Genomic DNA, 27,676 nt, shown 5'->3' on the forward strand with positions numbered 1-27,676 from the left:
GATAAAGTGCTTCTCAGATAAGGTCAAGTTAAAGGAGTTCATCATCACCAAGCCTTTATTTTATGAAGTGTTTAAGAGACTTATCTAAGAAAAGAAGATTAAAAAAAAACATGTATAGTAAAAGGACAGCAAACTCACAATTATTAACAACCACACCTAAAGCAAAACCAAAAGAAACTAAGCAAATAACTAGAACAGGATCAGAACCACAGAAACGGAGATCACATGGTGGGTTAGTAACAGGGGAGTGGGAGGAGGAGAGAGGGGGAAAAGGTACAGAGAATAAGTAGCATAGATTGTAGGTAGAAAATAGACAGGGAGAGGGTAAGAATAGTATGAGAAATGTAGAAGCTAAAGAACTTATAAGTATGACACATGGACATGAACTAAAGAGGGGGAATGTGCGTGGGAGAGGGTGTACAGGGTGGAGGGGAGTGAAGGGGGGAAATGGGACAACTGTAATAGCATAATCAATAAAATCTATTAAAAAAATTAAAAATAAATAAATAAATCATTCTTGGTACAAGAGGCATGTAAAAATGGTTCCATGGGCCATGCTTTGTGTGGCATCCTGGAGGCAGCATCAGCTGGAGAGCTCTGAAAATGGTCCTATTTTAGAGGGAGCACTATTGCCTCCCTCTGCCTTCCTGCCATAAGGGTATAGGTCCCACATCTAGACCTTGGGGAGCAAGGCAAGCTTCTTAACCCCCAGTGCACCACTGCCCCTCTGGCCTGGCATTAAAATGAGGTCCATGAAGCAGACCTAAACCTGGTTGGAGCAGGAGCCCAGCATGGCTCCAGGACCCCCTGACTGCTTTACAGCATCCTTGAACACGGACCTGGCTAATACATCACACCCACCCTCCCTCTCTGACTCAGGTCACTGATGGAGTGGCCCCCAGGATCAGGATGTTTGAAGGGCCTCCTAGGGTGGCATGGCACCACCACACAGGAGTCTAGGCAGCCAGGAGGCAGTGTAGCACACAGCAATGCTTCTGGCCCTCAGGAGTGGGGACCAACACTTCTTTGCTATGGGGTCTCTGGTACCCAGCACAGACCCTGCATGGAAAGAACCATGTTATATTTCTGTGAAAGCCTCAAGTGACCTCCCTTTGGAGCCCAGTAAAGGAAAGAAATGCTAGGGTGACCCACCATCCTGCTGTGACCAGGACTGTCCTGATGTGTGCTCTGAAGGTCTGGATCCCAGAAGAGCCCTCAGTCCTGGGTGCACCACAACATGGGACACCTTCCATGGACTCAGACCTGGGTTCAGTCAGGAGCTGGGGTGCATCCTGGAGCATGAGAGAAGGGCTGTGCTGTCTCTGAGACAGACCTGTGAGTTTCCACCTGGCTGCACCACTCATGGGAGGTGGCTCCAAGGTCTCCAGACCAAGGCCACACCCCAGACCAATCACTTCAGTGACCTGGAAAAACTGTCCAATCTCCTCTCCTAAAGCCTCAGTTTCCCTATCTGTGAAATGGATCAACATCAGTGCCTCCCAGCTTTCAGGGTGAAGTGAGCAGGGTCATGACTATCCTGAGGGAAACAGCTGGCTGGATTTTTTCAGTCCTCCAGGTGATAATGGTGTGCAGTGAATTCTGGGGGATAGGTACTTAGAATTCTCTGGCAGCAGATGTAGGAGGCTGGGGCACTGCACCATATATGGCCTGTCACTGGGGACAGGCCAGCAAGCACTGACAGGAGTGGACATTGGCCCACAGTAAGGCTCTGAGTCCAGAGCCTGAGCCCAGGCTCTGAGATAGGACCTGTGACTGTAGGCAGTCTTGAACCCACCCACCCTTACCCACCACCAGCTTTCCAGAACCTTCTTCTTGCACCACATCAGAGAGAGACTCAGAGCAGAGAGTGATAATCAGACGGATGAGGCACCCAGAGCCCTGAGTATTGTATCTGACATCTTGGAGCTCATGGCTTATTCCTTGATTCTCTGCACAGTAGAAAGAACCACTACAGACAACACTGACAGGCTCAGCTGAGGAGAGGCCTCTGTGTCTGCTCTCATCACCCTACAGCAAGCCAGCCAGGAGGCGCCACTATTGTTATTTAACAGACAAGGCAACTGAGGGACTAGGAGAGACTGGACAGATTTTCTGGGTCATGAGGTACAAGGACAGTGTTGAACTTGGCTCCTAGTGACAACTCCATAGGCTCAGAGAGGTTCAGCAACTTTTGGTTAACGCTGCTAGTGAGCAGAGTTCTCTCTGCCCTACACTACACCATACCAGGTCCAAGATCTGCATTTACAGAGTGCCAGCTGTTCTCTGCAGGGACTGGCAGGCAACTTCCTGTTTCCTCTCCTTTGGCCTGCAGTCATTCCTGAACATTTTACACAAGAGGAAGGATTAAGTGACATCCACTTGCTGGATTCATGCACACACCACTTCCCAAAGGAGCCAGAGGCAGGGAGAGCTGTTGGATGAGCACAGCACTGACACATTACCCACACCATCTGGGCTTGTTTCCTCATGTGTGAGTGAAAATAATTAAAGCAACGGGTTCTCCCTAGGGTGAGGTGTGCTACCCAGGGGAGGAAGCCTTGGCAGGGGAGGGAAAGAAGCAGAAGGGGAAATAAGAGGTACAGCAGCTGACAAAGGCGGGAGGTACACTTGACAGGCCCTTAGGTTTTGCCTCACTGCCTGCTGCTGTTAGGACCCTGAGAATTTTGTCACAGCTACTACATTTTAGGGCCATTTCTATAGAAACCGCAACCCCCACACATTCTTTCCACTTTAAAGGAACACAAAAGACAGCCAGATGAATCAGTGACATTGAGGATCCCAAACTCAGCCACTGAGGCTCCCTTGTTTGTGTAGCTCACCCCTGGCATGGCTCAGCCACACCAATGCTGTGTGCATGGCCATGAGTATGGGGGTATTTGATTTTTATATGGTTCATGTTCCTCCACAGGGTTTTAGAATCAAGTCAGTTAAATTGCAACAGGATCATCTCACATTAGGTGGCCCTTTCTGATATGCAGTAATAGGCATACAGGGGTCACATCAGACCCTGTCTTACAGATGGACTCAGCTGGGGCCACTTACACAGGCCCCTCACACCAGCCTGGCCAGGAGCAGGCACACAGGCTAGCTCAGCCTAGTTGCCTCTCTCCACTCTGGCTGCCAGCTCTTCCAGGGCACACAGGCCAGTTGCTCAGAACTTTCTGTAGACTACTGTGCAACTTTCAATGAGAGTTCAATAATTATCAACAACAATAGCTACCATTGTGCTCCAGAAGAAAACTTGATGGACCCCATGCCCCAAGGCCTCACAAAACCCCTTCCCTATGTGGCCTGGGAAGACCTTTGTGTGCAGGCAAGGGGGAACACATGAATAGACAGGGTTGGTCTTGGTTCTAGATGACTAGCCCTGTCATCTCACAGGGGCCCCAAATCCAATCTATTGGTGAAGGCATTCTGTGTCACAGCTTGGATGGACACATCAAATCTTGAGGGTCTGGGAATTTCAAGGGGCTGGCTTGACACTTGCTAGGGCAGGCACTGCCCATGACCCAGGAAACTGATGAGCCTGGGTACTCCTGCTCTCTGTTCTAAAAGCCTGGAGTCTGTCCTCATGATGCCAGCCTGGCATATGGAGGCCTGTGTGTTGATGAATGCATGCCTACAACAGGGCTAGATTTTTCCAGGTGCCTGATCACAAAGCCTACATCTGATCCCCAATCATAGAACTCTGGGTCTGAGTCCTCTCCCCATAGCAAGTCCAGCCTAGTGGGGAAAATGATCCATGAGGTGCTGTGGCCGTGGCAGGACCTATTGTCTGGCATGCCTTAGTTGCCCTGGGTAAGTCCCTGGGACAGTCCAGGGATGTATATCACAGTGTGATGCCCAAAGCCAGTGAAGTGACACAGAGTTAGGAAGGCAGCATTGGACCAGTGGCAGAGCTGGGGGCAGGTCTCTGGTGTAGCCAGCTACAGCCAGCACACTGAGGCCTGTAGGAAATAGCATGTGGCAGCTTCTCCTTAACTCCCAGGCACTCCGTATCACCTCCTGCTACTCCCAACAAATGAATTAAATTGGAACCGAGAGACAGGTGAAAACTGCTTCTCTTGACCTCTTGCCCTTTGTGATGACATTCATTAAACTCCAGGGCCTGGCCAAAAGATTCACTTCAAGTCGAATTGATGGAAAATAGGCCTCAGGGTCCCAGCCATTTCTAAAACAATCTAATTCAGCACTTAAATCTTTGTGGAAAAAAGTGGAGCACAACTTTTTTTTTTTCATTATTTATTTATTTATTTATTTATTTATTTATTTTAATTATTATTTTTTTAATCATTGTTCAAATACAGTTTTCTCCTTTTTACTCCCAATCCAGTCCCCCCTCCCACCCTCCCCACTTCCCTCCCACTACCACCCTTCCCTTAGTCTATGCCCATGTGTCCTTTAAGTTTGTTCCTGTGAACCCTTCCCACTGTCCCCTTAAATTCCCTCTTCTCTCCCCTCCGGTCACCATCAGCCTGTCCTCTATTTCAGTGTCTTTGGTTCTATTTTGCTTGTTTCTTTGTTTTGTTATTTAGGTTCCTGTTAAAGGTGAGATCATATGGTATTTGTCTTTCACTGCCTGGCTTGTTTCGCTTAGCATAATGTTTTCCAGCTCCATCCACACTGTTGCAAAGGGTAGGAGCTCCTTCTTTCTTTCTGCTGCATAAAATTCCATTGTGTAAATGTACCATAGTTTTTTGATCCATTCATTTACTGATGGGCACCTTGGTTGCTTCCAGCATCTAGCTATTGTAAATTGTGCTGCTATGAACATTGGGATGCATAGGTTCTTTTGAATTGGTGTTTTAGTATTCTTAGGATAGAGTCCCAGTAGTGGAATCGCAGGGTCAAAGGCAGATCCATTTTCAGTTTTCTGAGGAAGTTCCATACTGCTTTCCATAGTGGTTGTACCAGTCTGCAGTCCCACCAACAGTGCACTAGGGTCCCCCTTTTCTCCACAACCTCTCCAACACTTGTCGTTTGTTGCTTTGTTTATGATGGCCATTCTGTCTGGTGTGAAGTGGTATCTCATTGTGGTTTTAATTTGCATCTCTCTGATAGCTAGCGATATTGAGCATCGTTTCATGTGTCTTTGGATTTTCTGTATGTCCTCCTTGGAGAAGTGTCTGTTCAAGTCCTTTGCCCACTTTTTAGTTGGATTCCTTGTCTTGTTAGAGTGCAGTCGTGTAAGTTCTCTATATATTTTGGAGATTAAACCCTTGTCTGAGGTGTCATTGGCAAATATGTTTTCCCATACAGTTGGTTCTCTTTTTATTTTCATACTGTTTTCTTTAGCTGTGCAGAAGCTTTTAATTTTGATGAGGTCCCATTTGTTTATTTTTTCCTTTATGTCCCTTGCTCTAGGGGACACGTCAGTAAAAAACTTTCTTTGTGAAATATCTGAGATTTTCCTACCTAAGTTCTCTTCTAGGACTTTAATGGTGTCATGTTTTATATTTAAGTCTTTTATCCACCTTGAATTTATTTTTGTATATGGTGTAAGTTGGTGCTCAAGTTTCATTTTTTTGCACGTGGCTGTCCAGTTCTCCCTAACACCATTTGTTGAAGAGGCTATTTTTATTCCATTTTATGTTGCTGCCTCCTTTGTCAAATATTAATTGACCATAGAGACTTGGGCTTATTTCTGGGCTCTCTGTTCTGTTCCATTGGTCTATGTGCCTGTTTTTATGCCAGTACCAGGCTGTTTTGATTACAGTAGCCTTGTAGTATAGTTTAGTGTCAGGTATTGTAATCCCTCCTACTTTACTCTTCTTTCTCAAAATTGCAACAGCTATTCAGAGTCGTTTATAATTCCATATAAATTTTTGAAGTGTTTGTTCTATGTCTGTGAAATATGCCATTGGTACTTTAATAGGAATTGCATTGAATGTGTAAATTGCTTTGGGTAGTATGGACATTTTGATGATATTAATTCTTCCAATCCATGAACACGGTATATGGTTCCATTTGTTTGTGTCTTCCTTGATTTCTTTCTTCAGTGTTGTGTAGGTTTCTGAATACAGGTCTTTTACCTCTTTGGTTAGGTTTATTCCTAGATATTTTATTTTTCTTTTTGCTATTTCAAATGGGATTTTTTCCTGATCTCTGCTTCTGCTGTTTCATTGCTGGTGTACAGAAATGCCTTTGATTTCTGGATATTGACTTTGCATCCCGCTGTTTTGCCAAATTCATTTATTAGGTCAAGCAGTTTTTTGGTAGAGTCTATAGGATTTTCTATGTATACTATCATGTCATCTGCAAACAGTGACAGTTTTGTTTCCTCCTTTCCGATTTGGATGCCTTTTATTTCTTTTCCTTGTCTGATTGTTGTGGCTAAAACTTCCAGTACTATATTGAATAGAAGTGGTGAAAGTGGACAGCCTTGTCTTGTTCCTGATCTTAATGGAAAAGATTTTAATTTTTGCCCATTGAGAATGATGTTAGCTGAAGGTCTCTCATATATGGCCTTTATTATGTTGAAGAATGCTCCCTCTATTCCCACTTTGGCGAGTGTTTTTTTCATTAATGGGGGCTGTACCTTATCAAATGCTTTTTCTGCATCAATTGATATGATAATGTGGTTTTTGTCTTTGCTTTTGTTTATGTGATGTATTACATTTACTGACTTGCGAATATTGAACCATCCTTGCATCCCTGGAATGAATCCCACTTGGTCATGGTGGATAATCTTTTTAATGTATTGTTGGATGCGGTTTGCCAGTATTTTGTTGAGGATTTTAGCGTCAATGTTCATCAATGATATTGGCCTGAAGTTTTCTTTCTTTGTTGTGTCTTTATTTGGTTTTGGAATTAGGATGATGTTGGCCTCATAAAAAGAGTTTGGGAGACTCCCATCTTTTTGGATTTTTTGGAATAGTCTGTGAAGGATAGGGGTTACCTGTTCCTTAAATGCTTTGTAGAATTCTCCTGTGAAACCATCTGGTCCTGGGCTTTTGTGTGTTGGGAGTTTTTTGATTACTGCTTCAATTTCTTTTGTTGTTATTGGTCTGTTCAGACTTTCTGCTTTTTTTTCATTGAGTTTTGGAAGATTATATTTTTCTAGAAAGTTGTACATTTCATCTAGGTTTTCAAATTTCTTAGCATACAGCTCTTTGTAGTAATTTCTTACAATCCTTTGTATTTCTGTGGTATCTGTTGTAATCTCTCCTCTTTCATTTCTGATTGTGTTTATTTGGGTCTTCTCTCTTTTTTTCTTGATGAGTCTGCTTAAAGGCTTGTCGATTTTGTTTATCTTTTCAAAGAACCAGCTCTTGGATTCATTGATCCTTAGAATTGTGTTTTTAGTCTCTATGTCATTTAATTCTGCTCTGATCTTGGTTATTTCCTTCCTTCTGCTTGCTCTGGGCTGCCTTTGTTGTTGTTCCTCGAGTTCTTGTAGACGTAAGATTAGGTTGTTTATTTGGAATGTTTCTAACCTTCTTAGGTGGGCCTGTATCGCTATGAACTTCCCTCTCAGGACTGCCTTGGCTGTGTCCCATAAGTTTTGGGTTGTTGTGAGTTCATTTTCATTTGTTTCCAGAAACCTTTTGATTTCTTCCCTAATATCATTCTTCACCCATTCATTGTTTAATAGCATGGTATTTAATCTCCACGATTTTGAGTGTTTTTGTTTTTTTTCCTTCAGGTTGATTTCTAGCTTCAGTCCCTTGTGGTCTGAGAAAATGCTTGGTATGATTTCAATTTTCTTGAAATTCTTGAGGCTTGTTTTGTGTCCTATCATGTGGTCTCTCTTTGAGAATGTTCCGTGTACATTTGAAAAGAATGTATATTTAGCTTCTTTTGGATGGAGGGCTCTGTATATATCAGTAAATCCATTTCATCAAGTGTATTGTTCAATGCCACTATATCTTTGCTGATATTTTGTTTAGAAGATCTGTCCATTTTTTATAGTGGGGTGTTAAAATCTCCCACTATAATTGTGTTGCTGTCCATATCTTTCTTGAAGTCCTCTAAGATTTTCTTCATGTATTTCGGTGCTCCTATGTTGGGTGCATATATATTTATAATATTTATGTCTTCTTGATGGATTCTTCCCTTGAGTATTATGAAGTGACCTTCTGGGTCTCTCTTTATGGACGTTTTTTGGAAGTCTCTTTTGTCTGATATTAGTATTGCTACCCTGGCTTTTTTTTCCTGTCCATTTGCTTGGAAGATTTGTTTCCAGCCCTTTACTTTCAGCCTGGGTAGGTCTTTTATCCTGAGGTGGGTCTCTTGTAGACAGCAGATATGTGGGTCATTTTTTCTTATCCAATCAGCTATTCTATGTCTTTTGATTGGAGCATTTAATCCATTTACATTTAAGATTATTATTGATAGGTACTTATTTATTGTCTTTTATGTACGTGTGTTCCTCTCTCTCTCTCTCTCCCTTTCTTCTCTGCTCCTTAAAGCAGTCCTTTTAGAATCTCTTGCAGAGCTGGTTTGGTCGAGGTGTATACTTTTAGACTTCTTTTGTCTGGGAAGCTTCTTATTTGGCCTTCCATCTTGATCGAGAGCCTTGCTGGATATAGTAGCCTTGGTTGCAGACCTCTGGTTCTCATTACCTGGAATATTTCTTGCCATTCTCTTCTGGCTTGAAGTGTTTCCTTGAGAAGTGAGCTGTTAGCCTTATTGGGGCTCCCTTGTATGTTACTTCCTTTTTCTCTCTTGCTGCCTTTAAGATTCTCTCTTTGTCTTGAAATTTTGTCATTTTAATTATGATGTGCCTTGGGGTGGGTCTCTTTGGGTTCCTCTTGATTGAGACTCTCTGTGTTTCCTGGATTTGTATGACTTTTTCTCCCATCAAATTAGGGAAGTTCTCCTTCATTACTTGTTCAACTAGGTTTTCAATCCCTTGCTCTTCTTCTTCTCCTTCTGGTATCCCTATTATACGGATATTATTACGTTTCATATTGTCTTGCATTTCTCTTAATCCCTCTTCATTCTTTCTGAGCCTCTTTTTCCTTTTCTTGCTCTTTCTGGATGCTGTTTTCTACTTTGTCCTCCAGCTCGCTAATCTGATCTTCTGCTTCATCAATCCTGCTTTTCATTCCTTCTACTGTGTTCTTCAGTTCAGAAATTGTATTCTTCATTTCCTCTTGACCCTTGTTGAGAGTTTCTATTTCCTTTTTCATGTTTATATAGTTTGCAGTGAGATTGATGTAGTTTCCCTCTAATTTCTGAAAGCTCATTGTGAGTTCATTGAACTTCCTGGTAATCATTGTTTTGAACTCACTATCTGATAGTTGAGTTGCCTCTATTTCATTTAGCATTTTTCCTGAGGCTTCCTTGTTTCCCTTCAGTTGGGGGTTGTTTCTTTGTTTTCTCATTGTTCGTGGGTGTCTTCTTTTTTCTTCTTGTTTGTTAATTTGAACTGTTCTGATTCCCTGTAATTATGGTGTGAACCTCTGTGTTAGAATGCCTGTGAGATTCAGTGGTGCAGTCTCCTTTGTGTATCCTGGTGTTCACAGCTTCCCCCTACTCTTTTTTGTGATCAGTTGGAGGAGTAAGGCAAAATGGTTTAAAACAGCAAGACAGTATACTATGATATTTACTTTAGCAGCCAGTAGAGAAGACATGGGTTATCCTTTGGCTCCTTATAGTGTTAACCGTGATCCTCCACCCCACTGTCCACGTTTTAGAAAGGATGGAAAGAAGGTAAGACTCTTATTGGGGACGAGAGGATTGTTAGTTGGATCTAGAAAGCTGTGAGGCTGTGGGAGGTCAGCTTCTAAGGTAGGGTTGGACTGAAGATTAGTATATAGGAGTAGTGAGTAAAAGAATAGAGACAACCCCCACAATAGTATAGTTCAGAAAATTGCAAAGTGGGCTGAGATCAGGTAGGGGTATTGAGAAGCACTTACAATTGTATAGACTAGGTCTTACTAGCAGTAATAGTAAAGTGACAGTCTTGTGGCAGAATCGATGAGGTCTAGATAACAATAATAAAGAGTATAGAACTTTGAGAGGTGTATTAATGGAACACAGATGAAGGATAGTAACTTATCAACACCTTGTGACTGAGATACCAGGGGGAACCTATCAAATGACAGTATAACCAGCCAAGCAAAGAAGATTATACAGAAAGGAAAAGAATACCCAAATATTATTAAAATAAAAAATGTCAGAAAAGTGAGAAAAAGATAATACAAATTTACAGTAACTTGCAAGATTAAAAAAAAAGGAAAGAAAAGCAGAAGATGTAGTGAAGGAGAGATAAATTTGTAGTGGAAAGAATAATATTAGGTTGAATGGAAGAGAAACATAAGGGATTGCGAGATAAACATAATAAGAATTGAAAAAAAAGTCACATAAAACAGAAGATAAAATCAATCAATCAACAACAGCCAGAGAAACCAAACAAAACCAAACAAAACCAAAAAAAACAAAAACAAACAAACAAACAAAAACCCCAAACAAACAAACAAAAAAACCCCTCTTGTTGGTTTCTAACTGGCCAGACCAGTTTTTCTGATCTTGCTAGCTTCAGCTGGCTAAGGGGCCTTTGAAATGCTTCTCTCTCTCACAACCAGATCTCAGCAAGTCTGTCAGGTACCCTGGGAGCTCCCGAACACACTGGCGTGCGAGAGTCAGTCTTCCCGACAACTGTGCGCAAGCCCAGCCATTTCCAGCTCTGTGTTCCCCACCGTACTGCACTCCGACTGACCGGGTGTTGGCGCCTTTCCCGGCTCCCCAGGTCGGGCTGGCTGGAAATCTCTGAGCCACCACTGCAGGAACGCACCCAGCACCATGTCCCTCCCGGGATCGCAGCACGAGATTCCGGCCTCCCTATGGGGCGCGAGCCGAGCGTGGCCATTTGGTGCTCTCCACTGATCTGCACTTCCATTGGCCTAGAAATGCCCTTGGTCCTGTCGGCTAGAGGCTCTCACTTCTCCTTGGTCTCTGGGTGGGTGTTCATATTCCCTGGGCCATTTTTTCTCAGTCCAACTGGCCAATCTGTTCCTTCTAGCAACATGTTCTCCCCTGGAGTTGCTCACCCCCATATTCAGGGGAGGGAGGGAGCAGAGGCTTCCCTCTCCCGGGAGCCCTGGGGCAGAGCCCGGAGCACTGGGCGGGCCTGGGGTCTGCGCACCCCCAGACCCCGCGCTGATCCCTGGGCCCCTTTTGTCCTGTATCAGACTCCTTACCGTCTGGTTTTCAATTGAGTGCAATAATTTCTGATGTCCTGCTTTCAAAAGTGATTCGGCAACCCAGCCCACTTGCTCTGCCTCTCCACTGATCTGCGAGTTTCCCCGCTCTTCACAGAAGCCAAGAAAAACGCTGCCTAGAGTAAAGCCGCCATCTTCCTCGCCACACAACTTTTTAAAAAATCTGTTCCCTTCCTGGTCTGGGAGCTGAGTATAGCAGAGCCAGACCACAGAGCACAGACTGTGACACTCATGGGTTGCTGACACCTGTGGGCCCTGCTTGCTTGTTTTCAGAACTCCAGGGAACACTTAGGGTGTGAACTTTGGACTTAATCCCCACAAATGGCAGGATGTAGAGACCAGATGCCCAGCAGCCCTGGCTGGTTAACTGAAGATAAGGCCACCTTCCCCTCAGTCCTCTCCTGTCCTTTATCTGACTGGTGGAAGTAGAACTGGTGCCATGAAATATCTGTTAGAATGTTGATATAAGGACTAAAAAATGTAGTCAGTTCTGGTTCTGAGCTCTAGCTTTTTCACTCTCTGTTGAAAGGGAAAGGAGTTGACAAGTGCTAACTCCTAAAAGCATCCTAGCACTAAACCAAGATATTTTCCATAACACCATCAGATAGACTGAATGCAAGCTGAGATGGGATAATGTTATTCAAAGGTATGATGGACCATTGAAAAGCACCTCGCCAAATGTTGAGAGCATCAGTCACATATTTACTCTGTTAGTGACAGGAAGACATGACTACCAAACTCAGTGAGTCCTGGAGACCAGGCAGTAAAAAGGGAATCACAGTTTACCCCAGAGGGTCTGCTGCTTTAGCCTCCTTCATGCTAGTTCAAGGGACAGGATGCTGAGCTCCAAGCTGAGGATAGAGCCCTCAGACCCAGGGACGGATGCCCACCTCCTCCCTGTCTGTGCCCCAAGGACATTACCTGGGCAGGAGCACTGCAGGACAGATGAGTCAGGTCCCCAATCCTGGCTGCAGCCCGGGGATCACTGGAGCTGATCAGAACTGGAGCACTAATTTCCATGGAATGCCTGTGGCTGGTGGCCTGTGAGGACCTGTGTGTCACACTGAATGTGGTAAAGGAATGGCGTTTCTTGGTGTTCTTCTTGCCATCTGCATGCTGTTGAAAGGCATTGACTGCTCCTGTGCTGCTTAAAGTGGGACATGGGGCCATACTGGCCACTGTGCTGGGGTCAGATGGCAATGAGGCATGGCAGCCAGATACAGCAGCTGGGCAGAGCTTGTCCATCTCAATAAGCTCCTTGGCAGAGTCGTTGAGCTAAGTGAGAAAGTGGGAGAGAGGGCTTCATTAAATAATGATCACAGGCTACATCCAGCTTTCTGAGCTCTTCCAGCCTGCACTCACATTAAAAAATTGACAATGTATTCAAACTGGTCAGATATTTCTAGCAGGGCATCCAATATGAATGGTGTGGTAAAAACACAACAAAAGGTAACACGCTGTCTGAAGATTCTATTGAAAAACTTTGTATAGCAGCAGTATTTTCCAAGAGCTGGCTACCACATCTGCCCCAATGTGGTCCCAGTCTTTTCCTGGCTGCCCATTTTTGAGGGGCCAGAGAGAGAGGAGCAAGGAATGCCCAATGACCATCCAACATTCACCATGACAACAGGTTCTTGGCCTACCTTGTACCATCTAGTCACTCAGGTAGGAGAATTCAAGGCATGTGACCAGAATACACTTTCTAACCACTAGTGACACAGGTGGCAGGTAAGTCCAGCCATGTGAATAGGAGCCATGGGTATTCTTTTGGGTAAGAGCCTACAACAGGCTGCCAAGACCCAGGGCTGCCCTGACCCTGGCCCACGAGGAGTCAATACTGCCTTATTTCCAGCAATTCACAAAGACTCAAGGTATAACTCCTTCCCTGCCCTCATACCTGCACCACAAAATAGCAGGTGCCTTTACAGAGAAGAGTTTGATCCTGTTTGAGTCCATGCCAGCCTATGGTAACTAGGTGTTACTACTCTGGAGGCCATGCTGGAAGTGCCTGGAGGATGAAGGGGCTCTGGGAGGAGTGGGGCCTCATACTCCTGTTAGGGGTCAGGCAGGGCCTCTGGTTAAATGAAGGATCAGTTCATCTTCCAGGAGCCAGAGTGTGCTCCTGGCTCCTACACTTGGAGCAAGTTTTCCATTCAAGGTGTACAGCAGAGCCCTTTTCCTCTGGAGCTGCACTTGACTCAACCTAACTTCATACCTAAAGGTGGAAGTTACAGTGTTTGAAGAAATGAAGCAGAGGGAGCCAGTTTGTTCAGTGTGGCCAGGAAGAGAACGTGATATGAGAATGTGCTTGGAACTAGCTCCACAAGATGGGTTAGAAAAATTCCATTGTGCTAGGTAAATGTCTGTAGAATTGTATTCTTTCTCCCTCATCTTTTCAGAAGTAGCAGAAGAAACAGAGTGAATACCAGCTAGCCCCCTGGGATGTAACTCAGGAAACATGAAGTTAAGCAGGAGGGAACTCGAGCCATTGTTTTTCGTTTTCTTCTCACCTGACAGGGTGTGAGAGTCATGGCTTGAGCAGGCATGGTGCCCGCCTTGTCCTGCATGACTAGCCTGTGCTGGTGTTGGAAAGCAGAGGCCACAGTGACACCTACACCAGCAGGGTGGGTGCCCTGCCCAGCTTCTTGATGGAGCCAGTACACAGCTGGATCCGACTGTGGCCAGAGCACATGTCAGCACAGTGGTTGCTGGATTCACAAGGCGGGCTATGGCACCATCCCTGTGCTCAATTTTTCTCTTTCCAGCTGTCACATTCCTAAATTTTTAGCCTTGGACATAAGCTCTGTGTGGTCTCCAGGGGAAAATTTGCCCTAACCAATGGGCCTTAAGCCCAGAGACCCAGAGTTTCAGAGTGTCCAGGCAGAGCCAGCTGCCACATGCCACCCTCTAGCAGGTCTCCATATAATTACCATGGGGTCAGAAGTGGTCTTGGAGTCAGTTCCCCTATTTAGGGCATGGGATGGAAGTCAGCATGGTCATGACTATACCCACACCAACAGTTGTTGTTTTTTTTAACCAAGTGGGACTATGGCATGTAGGGTCCAGGGAAGGGACCATCAAGGCCAGTGGTGATGGACAGTGAAAGAGGAGTATGGCACATCGAAGACTAACCTCCCATCTTTACCCTTTGGCCAAGCTGTGCTGCTTTGGGAGCAAGGGAGTACCCAGGGTATAAACCATGCCCTATGTGCTCCCCTGCCTGCCCTGTTCTGGCAGGGTATAGCTTCCCCTGCCCCAGGCCACTTCCCAGGGTAGTAGAACAGGTCAGGAAGGTTTTCAAAGTCAGTTCCTGACTCCTTCCCTCCACACTCACTGCCAAGTTCAGCCCCCTGTCAGGGGAAGGGGAAAAGGCAGTACGAAGGACCCTGCTGGAACACCAACATATCTGCAAGCTAGGGCAGGTAGGTGAGTGGGTAGAAAAGAAAGAGGCAAAGACCATGCAGTACAGAGTTCAGTGCTGAGGGTAAAGCACAGACCAAGGTGCCAGTTTAGAGAAGGAGTGAGTCAACAGAGGTTACTATGTGGAGGCAGTTTGAAGCCTGGGGAATGAACTAAGCAGAGTCTGGATTGATGCATAGCATTCAGATGGGAGCAGAAAGAGCAAGCGTGGCAAGGAAATCGACAAAGGCAGGAGGTCTTTGCAGGTAGGTAATGGCAACCTGGAGCCATACCCATGTCCTTGGCTGAGCCTGGAATATGGGCTGGAACCAGGTGTTGGTCAGGCCAGGAGGGGCCATGCCAATACACAGTGGAGTCTGGCTTCAGGACTGGGTTGGGAAATTTCCTCAGTCCTGTGCCATGGAGGAAAACACCAGGCTTTTGCTTAGGGTACACCACTAGGGTATGACACTGCTAGCATCTTGATAACTTAAAAAAAAAAAAAACAGGCAAAGCTCCACTGAATTGAAGCAATGAAAGCACAGATGTGTCATCTCTATAAGGCGAGGTAGATCACACACATAGATGTCTTCAGAAGACCCTTGCCTGGGCTGCCAACGTTTTCATTACAACACCTGTCTTTCAGAGGGAAGTTATGAAACACTCACTCCAAGCCCCCAAACATGTGATTTAAATCCAGGATCATTTACTTTGAAATGATTCCTCTAACCAGGCTCCACTGTTTTTGCTCCATTTTATGCCTTTTTTTCACTTGTTTCCTCAATAGTCCTGGCTCAAAGAACTCGGAAGCACCTGTGCCCTCCCACAGCCCTGCATGGGGCTCTCTAAAGTCAGCCTCCTGGACCCCAGTGTTCTGCACCCGCCCTACAGGGCCAGGAGCAAAACAGAAAAGCAGAAAGGCACAATGCTCCTTATTTACAGGTATTGGAATATGGTCTAAACACTACCCACCATATGTCTCCACTTGGAAGGTAATTATGTAAAAATTATGTGCTCAAGGAGAACTAAAATTATTTCATTTTTCCCTAAAGCAGTAAACCTGTCTTGCTTAGTTCTACCGTTACTCTGTTGAGTCAGTATCAGAAATTCCATTCTCAAAACCTGGAAATCCAGGCACTGACAGGTCAGGTATCTGCACATCCAGAACACACAAAGCCATAAAGGAGTTGAGCACAGCTACCAGGAGGACTTTGTTGTCTGGTCCTGTAGCAGTGCTGTCTATCCCCCTGTGTGCCATGAAGCCCACAGCACATGTCAGTCCTCAATATGTGTTCCAGGGGCTACTTCCAAATAACCACACTGCCCTTTCCCTCTCCAGAGAGAACCAGAGTGCAGGGACATCATGCTTCTCTCACTCATGCCTTAACAATCCAAAGCCTATTGTGGATGTTGAAAGTGAGGGACAATACATTTTAAGAAACCATAGGAAAAATAAGAACTTCTGCTTCCAAAGTGGTATATTCTCAACATTTTATCATGGCCCTAGAGCCTGTAACATCTTTGCATGAGGAGAGGGAGCTTCCAGTGAAACGACTACTAATGAAACAAACAGTTCAGTTTTGTCTTCTTTACTTGAGTTGCTGCTGGTGACAAGTGACATCTTATTGGAGATAGAGATGATAGGAGAAAGAAAGAAAGAAAGAAAGAAAGAAAAGAAAGAAAGAAAGAAAGAAAGGAAGGAAGGAAGGAAGGAAGGAAGGAAGGAAGGAAGGAAGGAAGGAAGGAAGAAAGAAAGGAAGAAAAAGAAAGAAAGAAAGAAAGAAAGGAAGAAAGAAAGGGAGAAAGAGAGGAAGGAAGGAAGGAAGGAAGGAAGGAAGGAAGGAAGGAAGGAAGGAAGGAAGAGGGAGGGAGGGAGGGAGAGAGGGAGGGAGGGAGGGAGGGAGGGAGGGAGGAAGAAAATTATCTAGTAATTGATCACCCATGCCTGGAGACCTTGACTTGCTAGACTTTGACAAGTGCCATGGAAATGCTTCATCTCTGGGACTTGGTTCCAGAGACAAAGTTCACTGTCCAGGGAAGCTGCCATGTTACACAAGGCTAGGGATGGGCCTGGCAGCTGGCACCACCAATGGTGTCCAAGTTGGAAAACCTCTCTCTGGGTGCATACATCTATACCACATGGGCCCATTATTGCAGGACACCTCTACCTACCAATATCTGCCTGTGGCAGTGGCTCCTGCATCAGACCTGTTCAGAGCAGACATAATTTCCCATCACCTCCTACTCCAACCGAGGAAACCAGATAGCTCTGCTTTGCCCTGAGTAGGTGCTGCAGCCCTGCCTCATAGGACCAGAGGAATATTGGGGGACAGCTTAGGAGACAGTGAACAAACAGCTGGGAGGTTTCCCCCTCCTTTCTTCCAACCAGAATACTAGATCATGCTGTGAGTAGCAGCTGACTGGCAACTGTGAAGGGGTAGACAAGTGTTTCCTGTCTTAGAATGCTCCCCTCTCTCAGCTAAGACACTCATCTGGGGATGAATAGGCTCTGCTGCTCCATCCACATATGGGGTCACCTGATTTGTATCTCAAGTGTGTACCTCCAGCCCACACAGACAACACACTCAGGCAGACTATACCTTCATTATCTATACAACTCTAAAATCAGTGATTAACCAATACATCCAATAACTCCAATTTTGATTTTTTTATTAAAATAAAAGAAGTTTTCAACTTCCATACAAAATGGAAACAAAGCGGTTGTCCCAATGTTTAAACATCTTAATGAATTTGTTCAATTATCAGAGGATTGTTTATTCACTACAAGGCCTGCTCCCTCTTGCTCTGTAGGACCCTCTGAGGAGCCAACCCACAGTCACATACTCCTAGGGACATGGCATCAGATGGGCCAGGCCAGCTCAGAAACATTTTCTTCCACCATGGGTCCAGTCTTGGCAATGGGAGTGTAACTGTCAGCCAAGGTCACTCCCCTGTCAGGGACTCTGTGTCCTGCCTCTGTGGCTTAGAGACCCTCTTCTCAAGATTTTGTTTCACCAACTTTATTAGCTAAACTATGATATTCTTCCACTACCACTCTTTCTTCCAACCATAGAAACATCTAGAAAAGAGAAGAATTAAAGAGTTCCTTCTTTCCACTGTTTCAATAGTTCCACAAGTGGCCTGTTGGAATTGGTTGTAGCAAGCATCCCAGCTGCATCTGAATTTGGGGATCAGGTTGAATAAAGAAGGCTCTCTCACAGCAGCTTACATGAGCCATGACACCCCCTTGGGGAGCCTGAGGCCAGATGGGATTTTGGTGCTTGGCCTGGGAAAGTGCCAGACCAGGGGGCCTGTGCAGAGCACGGTTGCTCAGAAACGACTAGTTCTGAGTGAGAGAACTTTAAAGTGAATGTGTGTAGGACTTTTGAAAAAAGGGATAAAATTGAGAAACCAGACATACAGGATGATATCAGATAAAACATGAAAGGAAGGACACCCTCTCACCCCAGGACACCCCTTCTGGGGTGAGAGGTTCCCAGCAATTCTCAAGAAAAATAACAGGAAACAGAGGAGCACAGTGACTCCTCCATCCTGGCCCAGAGGGAGGAAGTCCAATCTCAACATATCTGCAACAAGGAGCAAATAGAGCTTGTGACTGAGAACTGAGTGAGGGAAGCAGCTCCTTTCATGGAAATCCAGGAAGCCAGGGGATAGGCATGTTGAAGAGCAAGTGCTCACAGTTTTAAAAAAGACAGCATATGAAAAGATTCCATTCTTTTCATTCAGACAAAACCATTCAGACAAAAACCTCTTCTGAGCATGAACCATGTGCAGGACTCTGTTCTAGGCACTAGGACCATGGCAGTAACACAGGAGCCAGGTGTAGTAAGCTTGGACTTCGGTGTGGACTGACTGACTCAGATCACTTGTTAAAGATCCAGATTCTGGTTCAATAGGCTTGGGATATTGCCCAAGTTTTTGTATTTCTTTAAGTTCCCAGAAGATGAAGCAGCTGCTCTTGACAGATCCCATTTGAGTCATGAGCCTCTAGAACACCGCTTTGTAACTTAGGCTTCTTTTGACCCACCATATCCACATGACCAAAGACAGCAGTTTCTGCTTGGTATTTCCTTTAATGCAGGGCAGGTTCACCACATTGGCCTGTTACTCCTTCAAGTGTCATAAACTCAATAGCAGATGAAGAATGTCCTTCACCTGCTTGAAACATTTGTCAGAAGAAATCTCAGGATCTTCCCACTTCAGTAAAGATAGGCCGGCAAAGACAGCTGAGCTGCATCAATGAGTGCTTCTTGGTTATAAAACACTTCAGTCTGTACAAGACTAAACTATTTGCAGGGGGTGGGTAAGAACAGAATGATTTCCTTTTAATTGTGGCACCCCTTATCTTCTTCCCTAAAGGTCATACCCGGAACACAGGTACATACAGCCTTTGAGGAGAAAAGCTACCAAAATAAGACAAGTGGCCTGGTGATGACCACCGGCCAAACACATCTGAGATCTACCTTCATCGTGACAAAGGCTCACCTGACTCTTATATCAACCTTCTGAGGTGATAATAACATAGCAATTTTACAGATGAGCAAACTGAGATTCAGAGAGTTTAAGTCACTTGTTCCAAACCACATAGCTTACCAAGCAGCACTGTCACTACCGCTCACACCTTTTAGCACATCACATTGCATCTGCCATCATTGCTTTTACTGCAGAGTGTGGGGATGCTTTTGTGATTTTGCTACATCTTTAGGTTAAAAAATTAATGTACCCATTCAGGTATATCTTTGTCTTTGGCAATTGACAAAGATATATTCTTTGGGTTCACTTCACATATTCAAATGTGGGTCTTTAAAAGTCAGACCAAATTTTTGGCATGAAAATTAGGTAAGGCAAATTTTCACACTGGAGGGACTTCAGCTACAGTTACTGAGGGTGGAAGGCGATTTCTGTTTCTTCCTTTTATTTTGATTATGTGGCAGTGACCTCACAGCTGTTAACAATGCCAAACTTTTATTTACTGAGGACATTGAACTCTAGACTATTTTAATGTCATGTGCCAACATTGTCCCACTGTTCCATTCATTCAACAAATACTTTTTGTGCACCTTCTGAGGCTATTTCCATCCTCACAAAGTGGTAAGTAATGTGAGAGCATCATGGAAACCTGGACAAAAGGTTATAGTACCTGGCTACTGGAAAGCCCTGAGTAAACCTTCACCTTACCCAGCACAGGGGAACTGCCTCTTTTCCATTCTGTTCTCTCCAGGTTTGCCCGTGAAGCCTTGCTCTTCCCCTCAGGATGACTGAAATATACAGGGGAGGCTCTAGTTATGTTGTCAAAGTGGGCTGGCAAACTGAGGCAATTATTCAGAAAACTGAGGTTTAAAATAAAAAATATCCAGCAACTAAAATGAATGAGAAAACAATTCCATTTACAACTGCATCAAAAAAATACCGAGGAAAAAATTTAACCAAGGAGGTAAAAGACCTCTACCCAGAAAACTGTAAGACAATGAAGAAAGAAAATGAAGGAGATTCAAGATAAAGTGCTTATGGATTGAGAGAATTAACTTTTGTTAAAATGTCCATACTACCCAAAGAAACCTCTAGATTCAATGCAATCCCTAACAAAGTAACAATGGCATTTTTCATAGAGCTAGACCAACTGACCCTAAAATTTATGTGGAACCACAGATGATCCTAAATAACTATAGCAATCTTGACAAAGAACAACAATGTTGGAGGGATCACACTACCTGATATCACACTATACTACAGAGCTATAGTAATCAAAACAGCATTTTAGTAGCATAAAAACAGACACATAGATCAATGGAACAGAACAGAAAACCGAGAAATGAACCCATGCCTGTATGATCAATTAATATATGACAAATGAAGCTAGAATATGCAATGGGGTAAAGACAGTCTTTTCAATAATAATATTGGGAAAACTGGACAGATAAATGCAAAAAAAAATGAAGCTAAACCATATACAACCACTCTCTAGAATAGACTTAAATGTAAGGCCAGAAACCATGACACTCCTAAAACAAAGGCAGTAAAGTTTTAGATGCCACCCTTAACAATATTTTTTGATACATCAACTTGGACAAGGGAAACAAACAAAAAACCAAACAGGACTACATCCAATAATAAGATTTGCACAGCAAAAGAAACCATCAACAAAATGAAAAGAAAACCTACTGAATGGAAGAAAATATTTACCAACATTACACCCAATAAAGTTAATCTACAAACTACATAAGGAATTCATACAACTTTAATAGTAAAAAAAAAATAACAATCTGATAAAAAAATGGGAAGAGGATCTAAATGGACATTTCTGCAAAGAGGACATAAACATGGCCAACAGACATCTGAAAAGATGCTAAACACCACTAATCATCACCTAAATGCAAATTAAAACCACAATGAGATATTGCCTCACAGCCATCAAAATGGCTATCATTAATAAAACCACACACAACGAATGTTGGTGAGGATGTGGAGAAAAGGGAACCCTCGTGCACTGTTGGTGGAAATGCAAATTGTTGCAGCCACTATGGAAAACAGTATGGAGGTTCCTCAAAAATTAAAAAATAGAACTACCATATGATCCAGCAATCCCACTTCTTTTTATTTACCCAGAGAAATCAAAACACTATTTTGAAAAGACATATGCACACCTATGTTTACTGAAGCATTATTTACAATAGCCAAAATAAGGAAGCAAATAAAGTGTCCCTCAGTAGATGAATGAATAAATCAGCGGTGGCACATACATACAATGGAATATTACTTAGCCATTAAAATAAATGAAACCTTGCCATTTGGGACAACATGGATGCACCTGGAGGGTATTATGCTAATGAAGTTAAGTTAGACAGAGAAAGACAAATAGCATGTGATTTCACTTATATGTGGAATCTAAAGAACACAATAAATGGACAAACAAAACAGAAAAAGACTCAGAAACAGACTTAGATACAGAGAACAAACTGATGGTTGCCAGATGGGAGAGGGGTTGGGGATTGCATGAAAAAGATGAAAGGATTAAGAAGTAGAAGTTATAAAAACAGTCACAGGATTGTAGAATGCAGCATTGGGAATATAGTCAATAAGATAGTAATAACTATGTATGATACATGGGTGCTGCACTTAACAGCGTGATCATATGTATGATACATGGGTGCTTCACTTAACAGCATGATCACTTCATAAGTTATATAAATGTCTAATCACTATGTTGTACAACTGAAACTAATATTGTATATTGACTGTAATTGAAAAATAATTTTTAAAAAACTGATGAAGGTGTAGGCCTGAACTGCACAGACAATTGCCTAGCCACGCATGTGAAGACTGAGGGAGTATAGGCAAGCATTTTGAAAGAAATGATACCTAGAGATCCAAGAACGGTGGATGTTACACTCACCTCTTGCCAGAACCAAACTGGAAGTACACCTAAAATATACAGCAATCACCCTGAATAACCAACAGAAGACTAGTTGAAGAGGTCTTAGGACCAGTGATTCACAGAACAAGCCACATCAAGACTGGTAGGAAGAGTGGAGATACCAAAAGGGCTGGTCCCACTTCCAGAGGTGGCAGCTGAGATTAAGGAGGAATATCTCAGCTGAAAAGGTTCCCCTTGAGGTGCTTAGGGTCTCAACCCCAGGCTGGGCTCCCCAGCCCAGAGCACCAGAGCCAGGAAGAGGTGTACACATAACAACTGGCTGTGAAAATGAGCAGGGATTCTGTTTCCCAGGGAGAGCTAGGAGTTTGCTAGAGATACATGCACACCATATTAAAGAGCCAATGTACAAAATCTCATTCACAGTTACTCACCCTGGGAGTGAGGGCAGACTGGATTAGAGTTGTGTGAGGAGAACTTGGGGTTTGTACTCTGGGGAGAGAGCTGAGGAGACAGCTGCTGGGACTCTAGTGCTGACTCACTTTTTGGCACCACAGGCACCAACTTCCTTGGGTGGAACATGCCCCTCCCTATGGCATCAGACTGAGGGAATATAATAGCTCCACTCTCAGAATTCCCTGTCAATTCACCCTGTGCAGTTTGAATCTGCTGAGGAGTCAGCTGCCTGGGTCAGGGTATAGAGATATGGGCAGGCTTAGGGGGTGTTCATGACTGAATTATATGGCTTTGAGTTGGAGGCCATTCTGCCCTTTTCCCATGAACCTGGCTGGCACTTTCCCATCATGAGAGATCTGCTAGAACAACTCTCCAGGGTCCAGGCAGCTCCACCCTGTAGAATTCTGGGAAGAATCTGGAACAGACTGAGTTATGTGACTCAGGGGCAGAGACCAATCCTCCCACCTTACCCCAAGCCTGACCAACACCTCCCCCTCTCCTAACTCCCTCCATGTAGCCTACCCTGCTGAGATAAGGCTCCTGACAGAATCTGGGGCAGACCGAGTTGTGTGGCTCCAGAACACGGGAAATTTTTCTCTTTCTGCATGCTCAGCTGGTGCAGAATCTTCCCTTCACACAGCCAAATCCTGGTCTGTTTGGGCCTGATAAACTCTGCTGTCCTCACTTTGACAATTCCCTGAGACCTCACCTCATTATTGAGGTATGCAAGCATCCAGCAGAGAGCAACTAGACTTGGTATACCCTGGGATAGTTGCTGAGTGGCCTCACACCCAGCACTGGCCCTGAGTTTGAATCTGTATAGATCTGGTTAATACCACTTGCTCTCTGCCTGGTGACTTACTGAGAATTTACCTCATGCAACTTGAGTATCGGTAAAGGCTCTTTCAATGACTGAGACTAACAGGCAAAGGCAGGTGAAGGTGGATCTCTGAGTGTCTTGGAACATTTGTTTACCTGCCCCAATGCCTGTTGTCGGTAAAAGCCAGCTTTGGTGTACAGCTTAATTCTTCTTGCATACACCTAGGCCCAGAAGCAGCAGCAGCCACAACCTGTGGATTGCTTGTAGCTCCAAACAGGTTGCCCAGGGCAACAGGAAGTAACAGGAAGCATCTGAAACTGGCCTGCACCAGAATCCCCAGAACCAATACATCCAGTGGCCAGCTTCACACAACATCAGGGCAGGATCCAACTAGCTTCGCAAGTGACATATACAAAAAGAGATCTCAGCAGGAGCCAGATCCTGCTGAGGCAAATTCCACTCCATGTGGTCAGCACCTGCATAACAGCTCATATACTTCGGTATGGGTTGATCTTCACAGTCAAACAGCCTGAGGGTTAACTGCATATGTGGACAGGCCAAGGAAATCCAGATTCAATTACAACAGAAAGACCCACATAACCCACACAAGAAACATTTCTGGAGTACCCAGTGAAGGTGATCAAGGAGACTGTATCATTCATTCCCAGAGGACACATACTACATAAGGCAACCCTACCAAGACTGGGAGTTACAGCAGATCTACTTAACACATAGAAATAAACAAATAAACACAAAGAGGCAGCTAAAATGAGAGACAAAGAAACATTACCCAAATAAAAGAACAGGAGAAATCTCCAGAAAAAGATCTAAATGAAATGGAGGAAAGCAATTTATAAGATAAAGAGTTCAAAAGAATGGTTATAAGGATGCTCAAGAAATGTAGTGAGAACTACAGCAGCATGAAAAATGACACAGAAACTTAAAAAAATCAGAAATGAGAATAAAATATCTGGAATGAAGAAAAACTAGGAGGAATAAACAGTATGTTGGATGAAGCAGGGATTGAATCAGTGATTCAACCTTGAAATACAAGGTAGAAAAAGACACCCAATTAGAGTGGTAAAAAGAAAAAGGAATTCTTAAAAATGAGGATAGTTTAAGTGATCTTCAGGGCAACATGAAGTGTACCAACTTCCACATTGAGTAAGAAATTGAGAACTTATTTGAAGAAACAATCACAGAAAACTTTCCTAACCTGGTAAAGAAAAATGACACACAAGCCCAGGAAGCACACAGAGTCCCAAATAAGATGGACCCAGAAGGCCCACTCCAAAACACATTATAATTAAAATACCAAAGGTTAAAGTCAAAGGGAAGAGGATTGTAAAAGCAGGAAGAGAAAGACAGTTACCTATGTTGCGGAAAATCACTCACACGCGGAGAAATAACGAAGCACAAACTTTATTACGTGCAGGCTCAGAAGGGGTTAACCATCCAAATCCTCTGAGCAAAAAGGTTGGGCTGGAGTTTCCTTTATATACTAGTTACACGAGCAGAAAGGGAGGAGGGAGCAACTGCTTAAAACAAGCATACAAAATCAGAATCGAAGGTCAGTGTTTTGGCCTTGAGATAACAGTTACCTTGGTAACGACTGCTGGTCAGCTTCTACCTAAAATAGTCCTTTGTGAAATTTTGCAAGTGTTACAGAGAGCACTGCTTATCAAAGAAGCTGCAGAGCATAGAAGATTTTTCATGGGGGTTTTCTTTTCCTGCCGCACCTATAAGACAGCTTCCCATATATCTCAATAGAATCATTTCAGGCCAGGAGGGATTGGCATGAAAAATTCAAAGTGAAGAAAAGCAAGGACCTAAAACCAAGACTACTTTACCCAGCAAGGCTATCATTTAAATTAAAAGTGAAACAAAAAGTTTCCCAGATAAGAAAAAGCTAAAGGAGTTCATTTCCACTAAACCAGTATTACAAGAATTGTTAAAGGATCTTCTTTTATTATTATTATTTTTATCCTCAGCTGAGGACACTTTTTCATAGCTTTTAGAAAGAGAGGAAAGAAAAGAGGAAGGGAGAGAGTGAAACACTGATGTGAGAGAGAAGCATTAATTGGTTGCCTCATGTCTGTGTTCAGACTGGGTATTGTATGCACGGGAACTGTATCCTGCAACAGGAATCATCCTGCAACCTCTTGGCTATGGGACAATGCTCCAACAAATGGAGCCACACCAGCCAGTGGTAAAGAATGTTCTTTTTTTAAAAAAAGAAGAAACAAAAGAAGAACATAGTTCAAAGAATAAAATGGCAATAAATACAAACCTATCAATAATCATTTTAAATGTAAACAGATTAAATGCTCCAATCAAAAGACATAGGATAGCTGAATGGATAAGAAAACAAGACCCATATATATATGCTGTCTACAAGAGACCCACCTCAGAACAAAAGATACACACAGACTAAAAGTAAAGGGATGGAAAAAGATATTTTATGGAAATAGAAATAAAGAAAAGGCTAGGGTAGCAATACTTATATCTGATAAAATAAACTTTAAAACAAAGGTTACAGAAAAAGACAGAGAAGGACAGTACATAATGATAAAGCAATCCAACACAAGGATATTACCCTTATAAATATTTATGCACCCAATATAGGAGCACCTAAATATATGAAGCAATCTTGATGGACCTAAAGGGAGACATCTACAGTAATACAGGCAAAATGGGGGATTTTAACACCCCATTATTATCAATGGATAGACCTTCAGACTGAAAATGATGTCCTTAAATGACACACTAGATCAGATAGATTTAATTGATATATTCAGAGCATTTCAGCACAGAGCAGCAGAATATACATTCTTCCTAAGTGCACATGAAAAGTGTTCTAGGATAGACCACATGTTAGGACACAAAACAAGTCAATGATTTAAGAAGATTGAAATAATATCAAGCACCTTCTCTGACCACCTTCTCTGACCATATTGCTATGAAACTAGAAATCAATTGCAAGAAAAAAATAACTGAAAAACACACAAAGACATGGAGACTAAACAACATGTTACTAAACAATGAATGGTTTAACAATTAGATCAAGGAAGAAATCAAAAGATACCTTGAAACAAATGAAAATGAGAGCACAACAGCTGAAAATCTATGCGACACAGTGCAACTGGTCCTAAGTGAGAAATTCATAGCATTAGAGGCCTACCTCATGAAACAAGAAAAATCTCAAATAAACAACTTAACTTTACACTTAAAGGAACAACCAAAAAACCCACAAAGCCCAAAGTGAGTAAAAGAAAGAAAATAGTAAAGATCAGAGCAGAAATAACAAAATAGGGTAAAAAAAATACACAGATCAATGAAACCAACTACTGGTTCTTTGAGAAGTAAGATTGATATACCTTTAACCAGATTTTTCAAGGAAAATAAAAAGAGATGACCCAAATAAATACAATCAGAAATGAAAGAGGAGATGTAACGACTGACACCAAAAATACAAAGGATTGTAAGAAAATATTTAAAAAACTCTCTGCTAACAAACTGGACAATCTGGATGAAATGAATAAATTCCTAGAAACATACAATCTTTCAAAACAGAATCAGGAAGGTTCAGAAAATATGAATGGACAGATTACAACTAATGAAATTGAAGTAGTAACCAAAAAACTCCCAACAAACAGCTTGATTGGTTGGCTCAGTCAGCTGGAGTGTCATCCCATACACCAAACAAGGTTTGGGTTCGATTTCTGGTCACAGCACTTACGTAGGTTGCAGGTTCCATTCTTGGTTGGGCTGCATACAGGAGGCAACAGATTGATGTTTTTCTCTCACACTGATGTTACTCTCTCTTGCCCCTTTCCCCTGTCTCTAAAAAAATCAATAAACATGTCCTCAGGTGATAATTTAAATAAAAAAACTTTCAACAAACAAAAGTCCTGGACCAAATGGCTTTAGAGGAGAATTCTACCAAACATTCAAATGAGAACAAACAGCTATCCTTCTCCAACTATTCCAAAAAATTCAAAAGACAGAAAGACTCCCTATCCTAATTCCAAAACCAGATAAAGGTACTACAAAATAAGAAAATGACAGACCAATATTCTGATAAACATAGATGTCAAAACCTTAACAAAATATTAGCAAACAGGATCCAGCATTAAAAAGATCATACACCACGAGCAAGTGGGATTTATTCTGGAATGCAAAGTTGGTACAACATCTGCAAATCAATAAATGTGATACACAACATAAATAAAATGAAGGATAAAAATCACACTATCATACCAATAGATACAGAAAAAACATTTGATAAAATCCAGCACCAATTTATGATAAAAGCTCCTAACAAAGACAGAACATACCTCAACATAATAGAGACCATATATAACAAACCCACAGCTAAAATCATTCTCAAGGGATGCCCACTTTCACCACTCTTATTCA

At 43.0% G+C, this 27,676-nt stretch overlaps 1 protein-coding gene across 1 annotated transcript in view; it reads right to left on the minus strand.

Moving 5' to 3' along the window:
- Positions 1–27,676, minus strand: part of SH3RF3 (SH3 domain containing ring finger 3) — a 473,665-nt gene that overhangs the window by 97,586 nt on the left and 348,403 nt on the right. The window contains exon 4 of the mRNA XM_045835238.1: positions 12,111–12,464. Within this exon, the coding sequence (XP_045691194.1) occupies positions 12,111–12,464 (354 nt within the window). The remainder of the gene's footprint in view (positions 1–12,110; positions 12,465–27,676) is intronic.

The sequence above is a fragment of the Phyllostomus hastatus genome, unplaced genomic scaffold, assembly GCF_019186645.2.
Source record: "Phyllostomus hastatus isolate PE091 unplaced genomic scaffold, TTU_PhHast_1.1 phas_contig_2, whole genome shotgun sequence".
Lineage (NCBI taxonomy): Eukaryota > Metazoa > Chordata > Mammalia > Chiroptera > Phyllostomidae > Phyllostomus > Phyllostomus hastatus.